The 17,657-nt window shown below is 37.6% G+C and overlaps 1 protein-coding gene across 3 annotated transcripts in view; it reads left to right on the top strand.

Moving 5' to 3' along the window:
• The window catches only part of DENND4A (DENN domain containing 4A), a 49,023-nt gene that overhangs the window by 11,555 nt on the left and 19,811 nt on the right, over positions 1 to 17,657 (top strand). For all 3 annotated transcript variants that reach the window (XM_063169978.1, XM_063169979.1, XM_063169977.1), the window contains exons 3-14: positions 1,909 to 2,241; positions 2,804 to 3,053; positions 4,100 to 4,169; positions 5,732 to 5,901; positions 6,583 to 6,821; positions 8,682 to 8,748; positions 11,824 to 11,882; positions 12,510 to 12,654; positions 13,211 to 13,386; positions 13,850 to 13,950; positions 15,240 to 15,458; positions 15,705 to 15,850. In XM_063169978.1, coding sequence (XP_063026048.1) covers positions 1,934 to 2,241; positions 2,804 to 3,053; positions 4,100 to 4,169; positions 5,732 to 5,901; positions 6,583 to 6,821; positions 8,682 to 8,748; positions 11,824 to 11,882; positions 12,510 to 12,654; positions 13,211 to 13,386; positions 13,850 to 13,950; positions 15,240 to 15,458; positions 15,705 to 15,850 — 1,950 coding nt within the window. In that variant the 5' untranslated portion in view covers positions 1,909 to 1,933. The remainder of the gene's footprint in view (positions 1 to 1,908; positions 2,242 to 2,803; positions 3,054 to 4,099; positions 4,170 to 5,731; positions 5,902 to 6,582; positions 6,822 to 8,681; positions 8,749 to 11,823; positions 11,883 to 12,509; positions 12,655 to 13,210; positions 13,387 to 13,849; positions 13,951 to 15,239; positions 15,459 to 15,704; positions 15,851 to 17,657) is intronic.

Here is a 17,657-nt window from a genome sequence, read left to right as displayed (position 1 = left end):
ATCATCAGCCAGGCCTTTTTTTCCCCTCAGTTCTGTAAAATCTGCATTAAATTATGAAAGTCTTGCTGACTTGTGTATTACGTGCTATAACCTTAGGAAGCAAATTTATGTGATAGCAGGTGTTTGTATGTAGGGGATTCTAATTTTAACTATCTCTAAATGAGGAGAGCTTGTCCCAGTTTTTCTTGAAAGTGCTTTTGGGAATAAAGGAATGTTTGAATTTAGGACTTTTGGTATAAACTTTATATGGAATAATAGTGAGGTTTAAATAGTGTAAAGGTATGATTCTTCAATATGTTTTTATATATACGTACATACACATGATTCTGTTTATTTGTAATGCTAAACTGGAGTTTAATAATTTGTAGTGATTAAACTAGAGTAGGGCTGTTAATACACTGGAGTTATAGGTCCTGCTTGCAATTTTAACAGCCATCATTTGTATAATTTTTGATTACTTAAGTGTTTAGTAATCAAAAATTACACATAATTTCATTCTAAAAGGCATACTGAATCACTCTAGAAATCAGTGTAGTTCTGGGAAATGGTGCTGGTAAGAAAAGGAAAAAACCTCAATGTTACAATAGCTATAGTGTAGTTTCACAGAGCACTGTTAATGTCACAAAATACCTAGAACTTCTGTCATATTAGCTGAAATATGTCAGTGCTTGGTCTTATGCCAGAGCTTAAGGATGCTTTGTTAAACATCTCCTTTCTCTGCATGCATTTGTTCCCAGCCTGCCTGGGTTTGCTGGAGCCAGATGGACAGAGAGATAATAGGCAGCATATGCAGAGGTTGAGTTTGTGTGTCTTGAATATATCACTCAGGGAGGAGTTTGAATTTGTAGTTATTACTTTCATATATATGCTGAGTAACATATTCCAGATGTGTTTGAAATAACTGGATGTAGGTTAAGCTGAACTCAGTTTTGTAACTGCCTTCTCTCTTCAAACACAAGTTGAAGTTATTATCAGACTGTTGCTTTCCTGTATATTGGTGGTTGTTTGCCAGTAATCATGTTTGTTAAAGCGTCCCATAGTGCTTATTAGCCATATAGAAAAAGAAAAGATAGTTTGGGGTTCTTCTTGGCATTTTCTAGAACAATGTAAATAAGCATAAAATAAAAACCTGTGCCCATTTCCTTGCTATGTTAGAAGCTTCTCAAGCCAGTCCAGCCAAACACAACCAACCTACAAAATGAGAGCAGGAAGAGGGAATTGCCTCTCTTGTGCTGGTGGATGAGGTTGGTAGGGGTGACCAGGCACAGCCTGACATTCCTCCTGCTTGAGCAGGGGCCGGTGCTGGAAATCTGAGGCCAGCTTGGAACAATTTGATTAAATACACATTATCAAACTGGGACATAATTTTCCAAATTACCAGTAAGAAATGTCTGAATTTATTATGTTTGAGCAAAAATCCTGGTCAAATCCAAGAGTCATGATGGCATGAAGTTTGATAAGTCTTAATACTTGCTACCTAGAGGAAAGAATAAAGGGAGATAAAGCAATGGGAATAAAAGTTACATGAAAACTGAAGTCTTCTGTCAGCCATTCAAACTGTTTTAAATTCTGATTGTTCAGTTTCAGAATGTCAGCAAGCTCTTGAAACTCCTGTGTGGTAATAGTTTCTCTTGCAATAAAATTCTGCACCCAAACAAAATTAATTCAACAAAAGGGAGTCTTAAATAGCTTGTCTGGTTTTAAAAGTCTGGAACTTGATGACAGTAAACTTCCTGAAGCTACTCTAGCAGAATTCCAGTGCACATGGGTGTCTTGGAAAAACATTTTTAGCCTGTTTCTCAATGTTCACGCGAGAGCAGAAAGCATTTTCTTTATTTGCAAGCTATGATTTTCTGGTTTTAAAAATAGCCATAACTTTATAATTTCTGACCTGTATTTCTTTCTTAGAAGCTGCAACACCTTGTGATGGAAGATGGAAGACAAAGGGGCCCGAGTTGCTGATTACTTTGTGGTCGCAGGACTGACGGATATCTCAAAACCCCTGGAGGAGGAGATCCACTTCAATGATGCCTGCCATAAAATCGCCAAGCCGAAAGAGCCCATCACAGACGTGACAGTCCTCAACAAATCCCTGGGGGAGGAGGTTCCTCAGGGCTATAAATGCATAGAGGTCACTCCCTCGGGCCTGTCTGCAGATCTCAATAATGGCAGCCTCGTAGGACCCCAGATATACCTTTGCTATCGCCGAGGCAGGGATAAGCCTCCACTCACTGATTTGGGGTGAGTGCTTTCCCTGCTCCACTGGGTGCTTTTCACTTTTATTTGACTAAGGAGCAGATAAGGCAGCCTTACGGAAATGCCATACTTGTTAAATACAAGGGAAAACTCCAAACAGGAAGGTATTTGTTGACTTTGAGAATACTGTAACCCAGTATGGAAGGGAAAATGCATGCTGAGTGGGTTTTAATGACAAATTTAATCCTTCCCATTCTGGAGTTTTCAAAGCCATTTATAATTTTTAATGTTTGGATTCGGATAAGGTGCTTAACCTATTTAACACAGATTGGAAAGAAATAAGTTATATGACATTCTTAGGATCAGGCAATGAATCTTTAGTAGAAGTGAAAATAACACTATTTTGCAGTAAACAAAATGTAAAAGCAATTATACATGAGGAAAACCAGTATAGTTTCATAATGAAGCTTTTCTGTTAGAATACAGTTGGAGATAATGTGACCTGAACTTGTCAGTAAAAATGTTTTGCTCAGCAATGAGACAAGAGCTGTGATTAAAACTCAAAGTGTTTTTAAAATGTGACTTTTCTCCTTCCCCTTTTACCTAGGGTTTTATATGATGGGAAAGAAAGGGTCAAGCAAGGCTGTGAAATCATTCAGAGCACCCCATACGGGCGGCCGGCCAACATCAGCGGCAGCGCCTCGTCCCAGCGCGTGTACATCACCTACCGCAGGGCTGCTGAGAACATGACCCAGAACGCCCTGGCTGTCACAGACATCTGCATCATCATCCCCAGCAAGGGAGAGACTCCTCCACACACCTTCTGCAAGGTGGACAAGAATCTGAACAACAGCATGGTAGGATTCAAAAGCTGGGCTTTGAACACTTGGTACTCACTGATGTGACCTTTGTGGAGTACTTGTGGCAGCTCTTGGAGTGCCTGTGAAAAATCTTCATAAGAGGTCTCCAGAGATAAATCAAATATTGGAAGAGTTGGAGGATTGCATTCCTTTGTTCCTACTTGGAACAAAGTCTTTCTGGAAGCCTTAGAGCAAATGTTTGGGTTTTGTTAATGCTGACTCCAGCATCTTTCGATTGGTCCTTTAGAACCTGTTGTGTAGCTGTGTGTAACTGGAGGTTTTACAGATGTGGCTGTTTCTGACACTGCTTTTACTGTTGTGGTGGGAATTCCATATCTAGCAACCAGCTTCTGTTTTGTTTTCCAACTCCTCCCTTTACCTCCAATGCTATTTTATAAATGTTTTTCTCCTCAGTAGTTTCACAGACTTCTTATTTAAAGAAAGTTGTAGTGAGTGATGTTGGAAGCTGTTGACTATAAGCACATTTAAATGTTTAATATGGTTCCAAAGCCTGACATGCTAAAATACTCAGGTTTCATACAACTTTGAATTGCAGAACTGAATATTTAGGTGTTTCCTGGTTAAATCTGCAGCTCCATGTGCTGGCTCTTGCAGGGTCCTCAGAAATTGGTGTGCTGAGAAGGATGCTGACTGCTCTGCAAGTGGGATCATGTAAAAAAGATCAACATCATGGGAATTGATTTGTGCTTGCTTTTAAATAAATGCCTGTAGGCATTAGCTAGTGGATTTTTCAGTTCTGATAGTTGCCATATCTGGGTTGACTGGGTTATGGGAGTGCTGTCTTTTGGAAGTTGTTACACCTTTCTCCCTTCTGTAAAAGCTCTGTGTTCCCCCTATGGGTGCTGCTCTTTTCCTATTCTTTCTATATGGCTTTCCTTATTCCTTATTTTCATGTCCAGAAATTGAGAATTTATATATTTATAATTATCAACATTATTATTAGTTATAGTCAGTTATACTCTGTATATACTGTTATTTGTTATACTCCATCACTTAATCCAGTAACTTCTTTTATTTTACAGTGGGGCTCAGCCGTCTATTTATGTTATAAAAAGTCTGTGGCAAAAACCAACACCATATCATATAAAGCTGGTATGTAACTACTGTGTAGCCTTTTTTATCTTCAATTCAGAATGTCCAGGCTCATTTGTCATGTAAAACATTTTGTACTAAAGAATTGACACTATCTAGCCATTATTCAAAAAGGAATCTTTCCCTAAAGAATTCTTTTAAAATCATGTCAGAAAAGAGGCCTTAGAACTGGGTATCGTGACCATGCTGTTTTAAAATTTGTGTTTAATTTGGAAGCTCATGTGTGTTTTGATAGGATTCTACAAACCTGGGTGTCTCCCATCTCTGTGTGTGTTACTGGTAGCTGTCTCTTAAGGACATGTGTGTATAAGCAGAAGAAAATATCACAGAAATTATTTGATGCATTTTCATGATTGCTTTCTTTAAGAAACATTTTGAAGAATCCTGCAGACTTCCACACTGCCTCGAGCATCATTGGCACTGAGCTCTTTAAGTATTTTTGGATCGTGTATCATCTTTATTTTATTGTTTTATTTATAAGACAGAATTAGATTTGGTATGACTGGTGAAACGTGTTAGCTTTGCATTTGTTGTTGGGTTTTTTTTAAACCCTGATTTTGTTTGGCACACAAGTCATGAGCATGATTCACACTGAAGCTTTAATCCACTTACATCCCTTCTAGAGGCTGCTCTCTGTAAACAGCAGTTCAGGACGTACTAAAGGGTGGACAGTACATTTGTAAACAAATCAAAATTTTAAAAGACCTCACTTCTAGTGATAGCTTGCACAAGATTTTGATTCTTGCTGTGAAGGGATCCACTGCCCTTTTTGGTTACAAATTTATATTGCTTATTAATATTCCATTTCTGTTAGAATAGTGTATAGAGATTGTGCTGTCTAACAGAGAAATCCTAAATCCTTTGATGCAGTATCCATTCTCAGTGTGGCGTCCCCTGGGCTGGCAGTCAGACAGGATGGATTGCTACAGCCTCCCTTGTAACTGAGGACCTGTGTGCTAAAAGCCTCTGCTTCAGATCTTCATGTTTTACAGCTGTGTTTAAATAAGCTAAACACAGTGGCCTGGCAGCACAAGAGCTGAGTCCTCAGCTGAGGTGGATCAGCTTAATTGACTTGATTCTTTTGGTATTAAAAAACCATCTAATAGCAAACATACATTTTTCAGGGAATGTTTGTTGGCCAGAATTAATTGGTGTCAGAGTTGAAAAACATCAGTCTTTTTCCTCAGGTATTCACATTACCTTTTTTTAAACTAGATTTTAAATCTTTGCTCATACTCACGATGAATGTGAACTATTATATAATAACAGGTGAGATACACACAGCCTGAAAACAGGAAAAGATAAATCAGTTATGAATAGTTTCTAGAATGGAAAGTAGGATTTCAGTGTAATGCTTTAGTCAGGTGATTTTCCTTAGGTTATGGGGGCATCTGACCCTTCCAGCTATTCCCTGTGCCTAATTATTTACACCTTCACTCATCTTCTGAAGTTACTGTGTGCTCATATATGAATTTTCTGGCAATTATTTTATGGAATGAGCTATTGCAAACCTGTTTCTGCTGGCTTTTCTATAACTGCTTCTTTGCTCATTCTATTTATAGGTTTAATATGCAGATATCCTGAAGAAGATTATGAATCATTCCCATTACCAGAATCTGTGCCTCTTTTTTGTCTCCCTATGGGTGCAACGATTGAATGTTGGCCATCTAACAGTAAATACCCTCTCCCAGTTTTTTCTACATTTGTACTAACTGGAGCTTCTGCAGAAAAGGTATTTTGAAACCTTGAAAAAAAAAGTTATTAATTTAATTGAAAAACTCAGTTGTTTATCTGTTCAGGATGATGATAATGAATGTTTTCATAGAGGAGCTTGAATCTATTCTCTTTGGCTTGATTCCAAGGCTGCTTTGAAGAGTGACTTGCAGTAGTTCAGTTGATCATAAACCTGAGCTCATCTGCGTTCCTGTTAGCCTGTGAAACTGGAGAGCTGTAAAATTGCATTGCATATACATGCAAGTAATGCTGTTTTTATTGCAAGCATGGAAACGACCTTGCATGTACATACTTGTTCTGAAAAGTAAATTGGATGTCAGGGGATATGGCTTTGAGTTGTGTGTAAAGGATTCTTAAAATAGCTTTAAAGGCAATTGGAGGAGCAGTTGACTGCAGTTGTACTCTTTATAATCATTATGTTTCTCTCAAATAAATTGTTTTGTAAATTGCTCTTTCTCATATGATATTAAGTGTTTTAATTAAATAATAGGCAGTCTGGATTTTCACAGCCATTAGAATATTCCAGAATGGGTTGCTTCAAAGGATTGCCATCTTTTGCATTGATGTATCTTTTCAAACAGTAATGCAGAGTGGATTTTCTGTGTGTTTGGGGTTTCTTAGATTGCTTTGAGGATCGAGGCAGAATTACTGACTTCACATCCACGATGTGTGTTTGCAGGTATATGGTGCTGCTATTCAGTTTTATGAACTGTATCCTGAAGAGAAGCTCACAGAGAAACAAAAATCTCAGCTGGGATTAGCAGCTGCTGTCGAGGGCAAAGACACGTGCAGAACAGTGCAGACAAATAAATGCATCTGCCTGCTCTCTCACTGGCCTTTCTTTGATGCTTTCAAGAAGTTTCTCACCTTTCTGTATCGTTACTCCATTTCTGGGCCACATGTCCTCCCCATTGAGAAGTAAGTCATTTCCAAAATTCATAACAGTAATTGCAGTTGAAAGGAGGGTGGGTTTTTTGTTCTAAATTTCCTGTAATATCCTTTTTACTGTACTCAAACATTAAATGTAATGGCTGCACTTTTCTCCTTTGATTAACGTATCTTTACCTACTTTCTGAAAAAGTCTAGATTTTTATTTGTGATTTAAGTGCCTGCAAAGGTCTCTGAAAGCTCTTTTAATTAGCTTTGCACCCTTTAGCCATAGTGATTACAAAGAGCAAGATTATAAATCCTTTCTTAATCTTGCACACATCAGGTTAGGAGAATTAAATGAGTAGATTTGCATTTTTTCAAATGCCTATTTGTAGTGTAATGAGAGATGATAAAGCAGATTGAATATCTTGTATTTGTGATAAATAAACTTAATTTCTTTCTCGCATAAAGGATTTCACATGATAAAATGCAGAGGAAATCCTTACACCAAGAAATGGTCAATACTTGCAATTGATATGTAATGCCATGTAACATTTCTAGGATAATCTAATCTTTTAATGCAGCAAATTTCAAATGCACTATTTACTTTTCTATTTTATTACACCTCAGTTTTTTCTGCTTCAATTTAAATATTAACTTTCAGGAGACTTTGACTATGTGGATTAAGTATTTCTTGTGATTGCTTATCCCCTTCATTATTACAGTTCCCATCACTGAACTTGTTTGAAAGTTCTGATGGAGTAAACTTCCAATGATAAAGACATATGTGTGTGTGTATATATATATTTGTTTTGTTTTTAAGCTCAGGAGTTTGATGTTTTAACTTTTGAGAATGAATAAAATAAGTAGGTATGAGAAGTCCTTTATCAATTTGGATTTTATGGGTTTATTTGAATTTCTCTGATTTGTAAACTGATCAGTTTGCTGTGGGTAATTTAAACATAGGATGCTAATGTAGTATCCAGCCTACTTCCTTTGGCTGTTTTAATGATGATGAAGGTTTGTTTGTGCCTGAACATTTTCAGTCAGCCCAGCTGCTGCCAAGAGCAGCTTTCCCTTGTTGTGTGGCATGTTCCATACTTTGGCCACCATCTTCATACACTGCTAATAAAACAAAACCCAAATCAGTGCTTATTTCTGCGTTTGTCTGAATTTCTTCCTAATGTAGTTGCCTGTGTCATAATACTGGTGACATTTGTAGAAATCCTGGTAAAATGTGTGCTATAAGGTGAAATTTAGGATGGAATACCTGTTTCTCATGGGTTTTTACCCCATGTAGCTTCTTTTAATGTGGAAGTGTCTCTTGTGTAGAATTACACTTCTAGAACTTGTTTAATCAATTCGTGAAACTGAGAACTTTGTCAAATTCTAAAAACGTTTTTCTGTATTTGTAGTATGTGTAAGAATTTTAAAGCTTCTTCATCAGCAATTTTATATAACATTTTGTATTTATAGCTGAAGAAAATGGATGAGCTTAATGATTCTCCTTGATATTCAGCCATGAATATTTTTTTGCAAGTAACCAGTTCTAGTCTCTGAGGTTTAGTGCTATTTCAAACTCTGTCAGAAGTAGGATTTTAAAATGGGGCCGTGATGTTCAAATATCAATATTTCTCCTAATAAAAAAAACCTTGTACTTTGTCAGTTTCAGAAACAGAGTTTGTATTCTGAGACAGAATCTGCCCTCCCATTTTCTTGTGACCAGTAGAAAAATAGGTTTTCAAGGTCAAAATATCCCATTAGGGTTTAGGTGCTGGGATTTTTGCTCTGGTTTCTGAGTATGTGTCATTTTTATATAATAATTTCTCTTACTGTCAAAAATTTTGTCTTGAGGTGAAGTAGTTTAAGCTTAATTTCTACTAAATCAGTATTTTTCTTTTCCTGTAGACACATTTCCCATTTCATGCATAAAGTACCTTTTCCATCCCCTCAGAGGCCAAGAATTCTAGTTCAGGTAAGTGTAATTTTCTTTAATAACTGTGTCTAAGGTGAAGATAAAGCAGCTTAATAAATGGAAAATGTAATTTTTGCGCCCAAATTATTTTTGTTCAGGATTTCTTTTTCCTAAATTCATATACATAATGTGAGACTTCTGTTTCCAGTTTAGTTAATGACTTCAGTGATTTATAATAAGAAGCTGTTTAGTGAGCTCAGAACTTTAATTTTTTTTCAGAGTATATGGAAATTAATGAAAGACTACTCCAAGTCAGCATCGGTCTGACTTTTGCAATAGCTTTAAAACTGTTTTCTTCTTGCTACTGTATGAAGGCTGAGTGTAAAATAAATAAATAACATTAAAATGTGAATGAACCAGATGTGAAATGTGCATCCATGGTTGCCCCTCTTCCCAAGGGCTTTGTGCTCTCCGTGAGGGCTGCCAGAGCCACACCCAGTAACAGCCCCTTTATCAAACCTGGCCCTTGCTCTGTCCTCCCTGCAGGGCTCTGTGGGAGGGGAATAATCACAGGAATTGCTACCTGCTCTTTGAAATCTCAGCCCTGTCACTGTTGGTAGGAGAGAAAAAATCCTGGTCTCAAGGACTTCTCAAGTGTTATTAAATCTCTATATTTCCTCCTAAAGAGGTAAAATAAGAGAGGTGTTAAAAACTTTATTGCAGAGAAAAGAGCTCTGTTGCAATCATAGTATTCTACCAAATGTGGTTTTGATTAAATAGTTACAAAATGATGCTATTCTCTGTTATTACTTGTATAACATAAAATATAGAGAGCCCTGTGCAGTTCTGAGCCTTAATTGTGTAGCCCATATGGTAGTGAAGTCTTTCAGAGCAAATACAATCCTGGGTTATGTCTTTATAGCACGTACTGAATATTGAAGATCCTCTTTAGTGTATTCTAAAGGGGTGATATTTATTACTCTTACTGGAAAGGGCTTAGAGAACATTTATACTGAAACTGTATTGGGCACTTCTCACCCTTTTCTTATGATTTTAAGGTTCAATTCAAAACCAAGCATTTTTACTTCTTGTTTTAGATTTGGGGGTTTTTTTATTCATATTCAATAAAATGTTTGTGCTAGGAAATACTAAATACCTATTTACAGAGATTATAATTGCGTTTAGAGAAAAACTTTTTAATTTTTTTGTCTGAAGTTTAAGGGAATTTAGTCAAAGTATATATGGGTTTATATCCTGGAACGAAGTCTGAAAATCTAGTTATAAGTGATGTGAAAATTATGTCTGTTATACCTTATTTTCAAAATGTTATGTGCATTAAATTAGTACAGCCTTAGGAGCTGATAGTACAGATGGAGAAAACACTGCTTTGACAGTAGGCAGTGGTAATTGAGATCTGTGAATAAATTCTTCCTTCCAGCTGCTTCCAGGGACTTAAGTTGTTTTAGAAACTGCACTGAATAAAATCACAGGTGATTGTGCCTTAGACATCTCCTCAGAATTAGTGTGGGAAATGCCTGCATTGAAAATGGCAAGCTTTCAGGAGTCCATTTCTCTCTGAAGCCTGTTAATGGAAAATGTGGTAGTCTTTTGCTAAGCAATTAAACTTCTAAATCTCAAAGAAATTATAGCCATTAGTAAAACACTCCAGAATGTTCCTATTTGCCAGCTTCCAGCTGCCAGTCTTGATGGGTTCCTTCTGACCCAAGATCTTTCCTTCTGACCTGAGATCTGCTGGACTCTGTGCTGCATCCCCTCATTGCACTGAGGTTGCTGTGCTAATGTGTCACCACCTGCAGACTTCAGGAGCACATGGAAAAATGTTTCTCCCCCTGGGGAAGGGGGGTAATAATTGCCCCTCCTGCCTGAGGGAGATGTGCCTCTTGAATAGATGCTTCATTGTGTTTATGTGCTTTTGCTGGAGCACAGAAGTCAGAGAATGTCAGGCTGATGCTTCCTTTCAGAGGGTGTTTATGAAGGTTTGCCTCAGGCTGGAAAAATGAGTCCTCTGAATTCTGCCACTGCACAAGCTAATGGTGCTGGTGCTCCCAGGGTGACTTACTTGACAAATCCAGCCTGTGGTGTGGCCATCCACATTTGTCAGGGAAGTGGGATGTGAGAGGTGCAGGGAAACAATATTGCAGACTCTCCTTATTAATTCCCTGTGTTAGGTGGCTCTCCAGGCACAGCATTAGGTGACTTTGAGCTTCTAAGTCATCAGTCTTGTCTCCTGGCTTCTATTACCTGGTCACCTGCAGTGGGTCTAAGGTGAAACACATTCAAACCTGAAATGTTACTAAAAATGGTCTGCACTTGCAGCTCAGTTGTACAACTTACTATGGCTGAGTTATTACTGCTTTTAAACAACAGAAAATGCAGGAGGATTAATCCAGCTGGTATCTTGTTACTCTGGATTTACTATGACTGGAAACATCAACTGGGCTTTGATAAATTAATTGTCTGTTGCTATTTTTGTACTTACCTGAGTCTTCCTATTCATGCTGAATATGTGAATGATTTGCTTGATGCCATGTCACTGTAAGAAAGAAATGTGATTTAGTAAGATCTTCTTGTATCTTCAACTAATGCACATTTTAAAGATTCTATCAGAGCTGAGCAGATTCTACCAGCCGAGGGCTTAATTCTCTCTCACATGCCTTCTGAAGAAAATATAGTTTTACATTATGAGCTGCCATCTCTCCCCTTTATGAATTTTTATCCCTCTCTTTACCCCTAAATCCAGAAAGAATTCCCCCCAGCTCCTGAAAACTGTATATGAAATATGGGTTCTCACAGCCCTTAAAGTACAGAAGGCTTCATTTTTCAGCAGTTAATATATTCAAATTTTTGCAGCATTAGCTAGTTTAAAGTCTTCTTTATGAATATGCAATGTATTCAGTCCTGGCCAAGAAAGGAAGATCATGCTTTGCCCAGTTTTTACTAAAAGATCCTGATGCATATCATTGCACAGCACTTCTTAGAGTGATACACAACTGGGGTATACAAAATTCAGCTTAATTTGGATTATTTTAGTGTTCTTTGTTATAGTTGTGTTATTTCTGATAAATATTTCCAAAGTTCAGAATAGAAATAATGTATTTTAAAATCTTTTCCCAGCTATCTCCACATGATAACTTGATTCTTAGCCAGCCTGTGTCATCACCACTCCCACTAAGGCAAGTAGCAGTATCTTGTTAATTCTCAGAGGTATTCTGATTTGTATTACAGAAAAGATTTGCTATTTTGAGTTGCAGTTGTGTAAATTAACTCACCTTGTCTGGTGCCTTTGGAAGCTGGTGGATCTGAAGTTTATTCAAGTGATTAGACCTGCACCCTGACAAGGATACACAATTATTAATGTATCTGGTGGGTTTTAAAATAATTTTAGTGGTTCTTGAGGAAGAATATATATTGTTAGATCCCCTTTTTAGGAGTTCATCCCTGGGCTCCCAAGATAGTTCAGTTTTGTTTTGGATGGGAGTTGAAGGAATTCTTGACTTCCACGTCTCAGTGCAGGAGACTGATTTAAGAAACACATGTTGTCTCCCTGTAAATTGCTTCTCAGAAAGAAAAATTGTTATGCCTGTGTCCTGAAAATAGTCTAGACTGAGTCAAGTCTCGAGGAATCATGGTTACTGTTGGGAAATAACTATTCCTCACTGGACAGTGAAGTGTGCCAAGTATTCTACCAAGTAATCTTCTCTAAAAGAAAGATTTGCAGATTTCCATTTATTTTATTATCAAACATTTATTTTTTTTTACTGTCTCTTGTAACTCACCGGTGTGTTTATGTCCTGTAACAGTGGTGGCAAGTTTTCTACACTACTTCAGAATTTAGGACCTGAAAATGCAGTAACTCTGTTGGTGTTTGCTGTGACAGAACATAAAATCCTCATCCACTCATTGCGACCTTCTGTCCTCACAAGTGTGACAGAGGCATTGGTCTCTGTAAGTACCAGCTTTTAGTCATGCACCTGTAAAAGGACAGAAAGAATGCTTCTGAGATAACATCTAGATTTTGTATTAGTGCTGTTAAACTTAAAGGTTGCTTAAAAATAAGAATTAAAATAAAGATTACTAGAGAGGAAAATTATTGTTGTAACGATATCCTATGAAGATAGAAGATAAATTGTTGTTGATTTTTGTGTAAATATTGTAAATAAGTGTTTGATCATCACAGTGCATTAAGTAAGAGTTCCTGATTTTTCCCAACTAGCACAGTATCTGTTCCTATGGAATTTTAAATGCAGGATTTTCCCTGCCTGTCATCACTAAGCATTGTTTGCTGCCTCTATGTGCAATCTGTGATTCTGAAGAGCTTTTTCCTACAAACTGAATTTTAGAGAAAAGAGTGAGGTTTCTAATTAATAATCTACATCTAGATTCTCAGTAATAGCAATCTGCCATGGTAAATAATGTTGAAGTTAGTGAAGTGTGGTTTGTTCCTGCATAGGCTGTATTGCACATGTTTAACCTGTGGTTTTGTCTCTGCATGTTTTCCAAGATGATATTTCCCTTCCACTGGCCCTGCCCATATATTCCCCTGTGTCCCTTGGCCCTGGCAGATGTGCTGAGTGCCCCGTGCCCGTTCATAGTGGGAATTGATTCCAGATACTTTGATCTCTATGACCCCCCACCCGATGTCAGCTGTGTTGACCTGGATACCAACACAATTTCTCAGTAAGTTTTCATCAGCAGTTTTTATTCTCTGTATGTTTTTTACTGCTTTCTCTTTTCAAAAGCTAAAACTGGCTTTTTGGCAAAACCTGGAGGGGTGTTTTAGTTTTTCTTTCAACTTCTTTTCCTTCTGTCTGTGCCAGTTTAAGTAATTAGAGCTCAGAACATGGCATGAGTGGTGGTTGCTGGTGCAATAACAGGTGCTTAATACCATTAATCCATCTCTGGTGAGTTGTAACTGGATTGATTTCAGTTCTGAAGAGTGTGGCAGTGTAATCATCACCCTGAAATATGGGGCACTGGTTGGATGGCTCTGATCAGATCTCCACACAGTAAATCAAATTTGACTTTGTTAGTTGGTTTGCAATCCTTCTCAGTCCAGTTTTAATGGAGTGAAACTTCCTTCTCTGGTGTGATGGAACAACCTCTGAACACATTTCAGTGAATGGCTTGTTTTTTTTTCCAGAACTGGAGACAAGAAAACTATTGCATGGAAGATCCTACCAAAGAAACCTTGTAAAAATCTGATGAACACTTTGAATACTTTATATCAGCAACTGGCAGAATGTGAGTGGGAAAGTACATAGTAAACTTTACACTGGGCACAGTGTGCCACAAAAACAGATAAATGTAGCTATTTAAATATGTTCCAAAGTTATCAGTTCCACTAAATATTTATTTTTACAGAATAGCAAAATCTGTGCTCTAAGTCCAGAGATTAGAAACTATGTGGGGAATTCTGGGACAGAAGAGACTTCACATATATAACTATACTGAGGACAATACTTAATAGATATCTGTTCCTATGAATGTTAGCCTCATAAAAAAAAAAAAAAAAAAGAGCTGGATAGGGGTGGTTTTAGTGAAATTCATTTTAAAAAAACCCACTTTTTTAAAAGGCTCTTTATACAATCCTAGCTGTTGAGCTCACAAGAATTTGTGTCCTGATTATAGCTTACAGAAACAGTTTATTGGGATATGTTGCACAAAGAAGTGTATAGCTGATGGGTGGTGAAAATTATCTGATGCTTCAGAATTTTGATACATTTTTCTGCAAGGGCTTTTTAGAAAAAATTCTAAACCTTATGTTCTGTATGTAAAAATAGAGTGGTAATGAACTTAAATCTTATTACAGAGTAGGTTGCTTAAAAATGATATCGAGGTAAGGTTGGCTGTAATTATATGATGGGGAAAGACAGTGACAAAATGATCCTTTCACTTTCCTGAGATGTTATTAGAATGTTACCAAACTCTGTGTGTAGCAGTGAAGTCTCAGCTAGAGTTCTGATGGCTTTAAAATGTTGATGCACATACTTAAAGAGCACAGGTTTTTGTAGAGCCACATTTTGTCTGTAGCAGCATTTTGCAGTGCTGTGTTTCAATGGCTCCACTTTGCCTCTAAGTGGTGATTTTCTGTGTATGTCAGTAATGAATGTGCATTATCTGCTTTTTGAAATGAAAGGCACAATCAAAAAAAATACATCTCATCCATGTGTTTATCCTGAAAATATGCTTCTTTAATCAGCTCCTGTCTAAATTTTCCCATGGTTTTACAAACAGTTTTCTTTGAGGGCTTTTTAAAGCTCTGTCCTCACTGGTTCCCTGGTACTGTAGTAACTCCTGTGCTGAGCAGGCCAGTGCATCCTGCTTTTGGTGTTAGCCACAGATACATGAGGTACAGAAGGTCAAGTTGAATCCACTGTCTCATGTCCTGAGTGAATTTGGATATATTTTAACCTATTTTAAATGTAATGGAGTTCACTAATCACTGAATCTAGTAAATTAAAGAGAATATTTTTGGCCAGTATTGAGAGGGGGAAAAAAATTAAAACACTATGATGTTGTTCTGTTTACAGTGCAACAGCGACCAAGAGAAGATGCATTAATGGAATTGGCAATGAATGATTATGATTTTAATTCTGGGAAGAAATTGCATCTGTTAGATTTGGAGATCCAGGAAGCATTTCTCTGTTTCATGGCTTCAATCCTAAAAGGTTACAGGTCTTACCTCAGGCCAATAACGGAGGCACCCTCTGAAACAGCCACAGATGCAAGTTCTCTCTTTGAACTTCAAGGTGAAAAGTTATAAATTTGTTTTGTTTGTATTAGTTTATTATTTTATATTCTCTTTTATCTACAGAATAAAACATTGGCATGTTAGTGTTGTAAATGGTGGGGGAAAATATAAGTGCAGACAAAATTGCACAGTAGTGGCAAAGATTGCAGGAAGCTTTTTGCACATGAGTAGAGCCACCAGTGAGTTCTGGTGAAGGCTTTTCCCTTCTGTGCATTCTGACAGTGCTGCTGATTGCACTTTGCAGGGTTCCTGAAGAGCAGAGACCGTTCCCATCAGAAGTTCTACACCCTGATGACCAAAACCCAGATGTTCATTCGCTTCATTGAGGAATGTTCTTTTGTCAGTGACAAGGATGCCAGCCTTGCCTTCTTTGATGACTGTGTGGATAAAGTAAGTAGGCCTTGGTGTGCCTACAGTGTTTAACTTCTGCTGTTGTCTGCCTATCTACCAAAATGCATTTGAACTGCAAGTTTGTTTTTGCTTTTGTTTTCCTATTTTGTCATCATTGTAGCCATTTTCCTTTTTTATTGGGCTTCATTTCCTTTTTTGCTTCACATCCTTGAATGTAAATGAAACACCATGAGAACAAATTAGAGGTGCTAATTTTCACTGGTATGTACACTTCTGAAATACTAGCTTGTTGTAAGAAGTGCAAGAAGGAGAACTGAACTGAAACCCAGAATCTTACATCCCTATTTTGGTGGATGTTTTAAGAAGTTCCACACCTTGTTGTCATCTTATTGGTTACCTGTACCACTCTGTTCTGGGACACTGCTGCTTAAGCAGGGTGCAGTTGTCTGGGATTTCCTGGAAAGTATGTCACCTGCTGTTTGTTCCTTGGGAATTAATACTGAAGACTGATAAATGCTGTTTACAATTCCTGTTTATGACTGTTTTTTCCATGGAAGTGCAGAAGAGCTAAAAGGAGCTGTTTTGAAAATAAGCCTGAAAACAGTGAACTTTAAGAGAAATGTGAAAGCATGAATAATGATATTTAAGGCTCTTTCTGGTTTTTGCTAGTCTCAATATTTTAGTAGTAACAGTTTTCAAAACTCTGTTTCCCAGTTCTATAGTATGATTTGCAGGTATTCATGGCTTGTAAATGGAATTAGTTACAAACATTTCTGTAATGTTGAGTCAATCCCATAGCTCTGTTAGAAACCCTTCATCACATAGTGCTTGCTTTGCCATGTGCCAGTTTGTGCATGAAACAGGAGCTCTCCTGGACAGAAATAGACCCCAGTGACTGAACTGCTGAGCAGCACTTGGTTTCCTCTGTGCTGCAGTTTAGTTCTCTGGCTGATGTTAAAAAGGATGTTTATTCAGAATGCAATGACTGTAAGTGTCAAATTCTATCTGATGCATTTCATTTTATAGAATGGTTTGTGAGGGTGCTGGAGTTGATGCCCTAAACTAAAGTTATCTTGTCTGGGAACTCAGACATCTCTTTCCAAAAAGTCATGCTTAGGTTGCTGATGTCACTGTGAGACTGCACATAATCTGTGGAGCTGTTGTAGCTTTCACCTTTTAGAAAAGGTTAAGTAGCCATTTGTACAGCTGAAACAGAGACTTGTCTGTCCTAATGCCAGGTATTTTGCTACTTGATGCCCTGGACAGCTTCTTTCCACTATAAAAATGCTCGTGACAGTTTGGTGAGAGCAAATTTTCCAGAATGCACGTACACTTCCCCAGCTTCCATTACTGGCAGTGAGGATTTTATTCAGGTTTATTAATGGGATGGCTACTTCTGTGCCAGGGATAAGAGTGGGGAAACTGTGGCACTGGCATTGCAATGATTTAAGGATTTGCTATGGCTTTAGAATTGCTTGTGAAACTGGATATTCACTGACTGAGGGAGCAGGTTCCCATGTAGGATTTCTTTGAACAGTGATATATTTGCCTCATCTCTTTTCTGCTTCTCCTCCCTGATTTCTCCTTATTTCTGATATTGTTCTTACCAGTAACATACAGAGTCAAAATGTGGAAGTATAGCAAGGGCTGCTGTACCAACTCAAGCTGTAGCCAAGACCAGATATCAAAGTTAAATTGTTCCAGTAAAGCCAATATTTATATTTAATCTTTTATTAGGTGAACCAGTAGTTGACAGGGTTTTGGATGAGAGAGTGATGTCATCAGTTGAAAGGTGATACAGTGCTTTCGTCTGGGTAGTTACAGACTACTGCCTTGAGACAAATTT

The sequence above is a fragment of the Melospiza melodia genome, chromosome 15 (genome assembly GCF_035770615.1).
Source record: "Melospiza melodia melodia isolate bMelMel2 chromosome 15, bMelMel2.pri, whole genome shotgun sequence".
Lineage (NCBI taxonomy): Eukaryota > Metazoa > Chordata > Aves > Passeriformes > Passerellidae > Melospiza > Melospiza melodia.
This window is presented reverse-complemented; position numbering and strand designations above follow the sequence as displayed.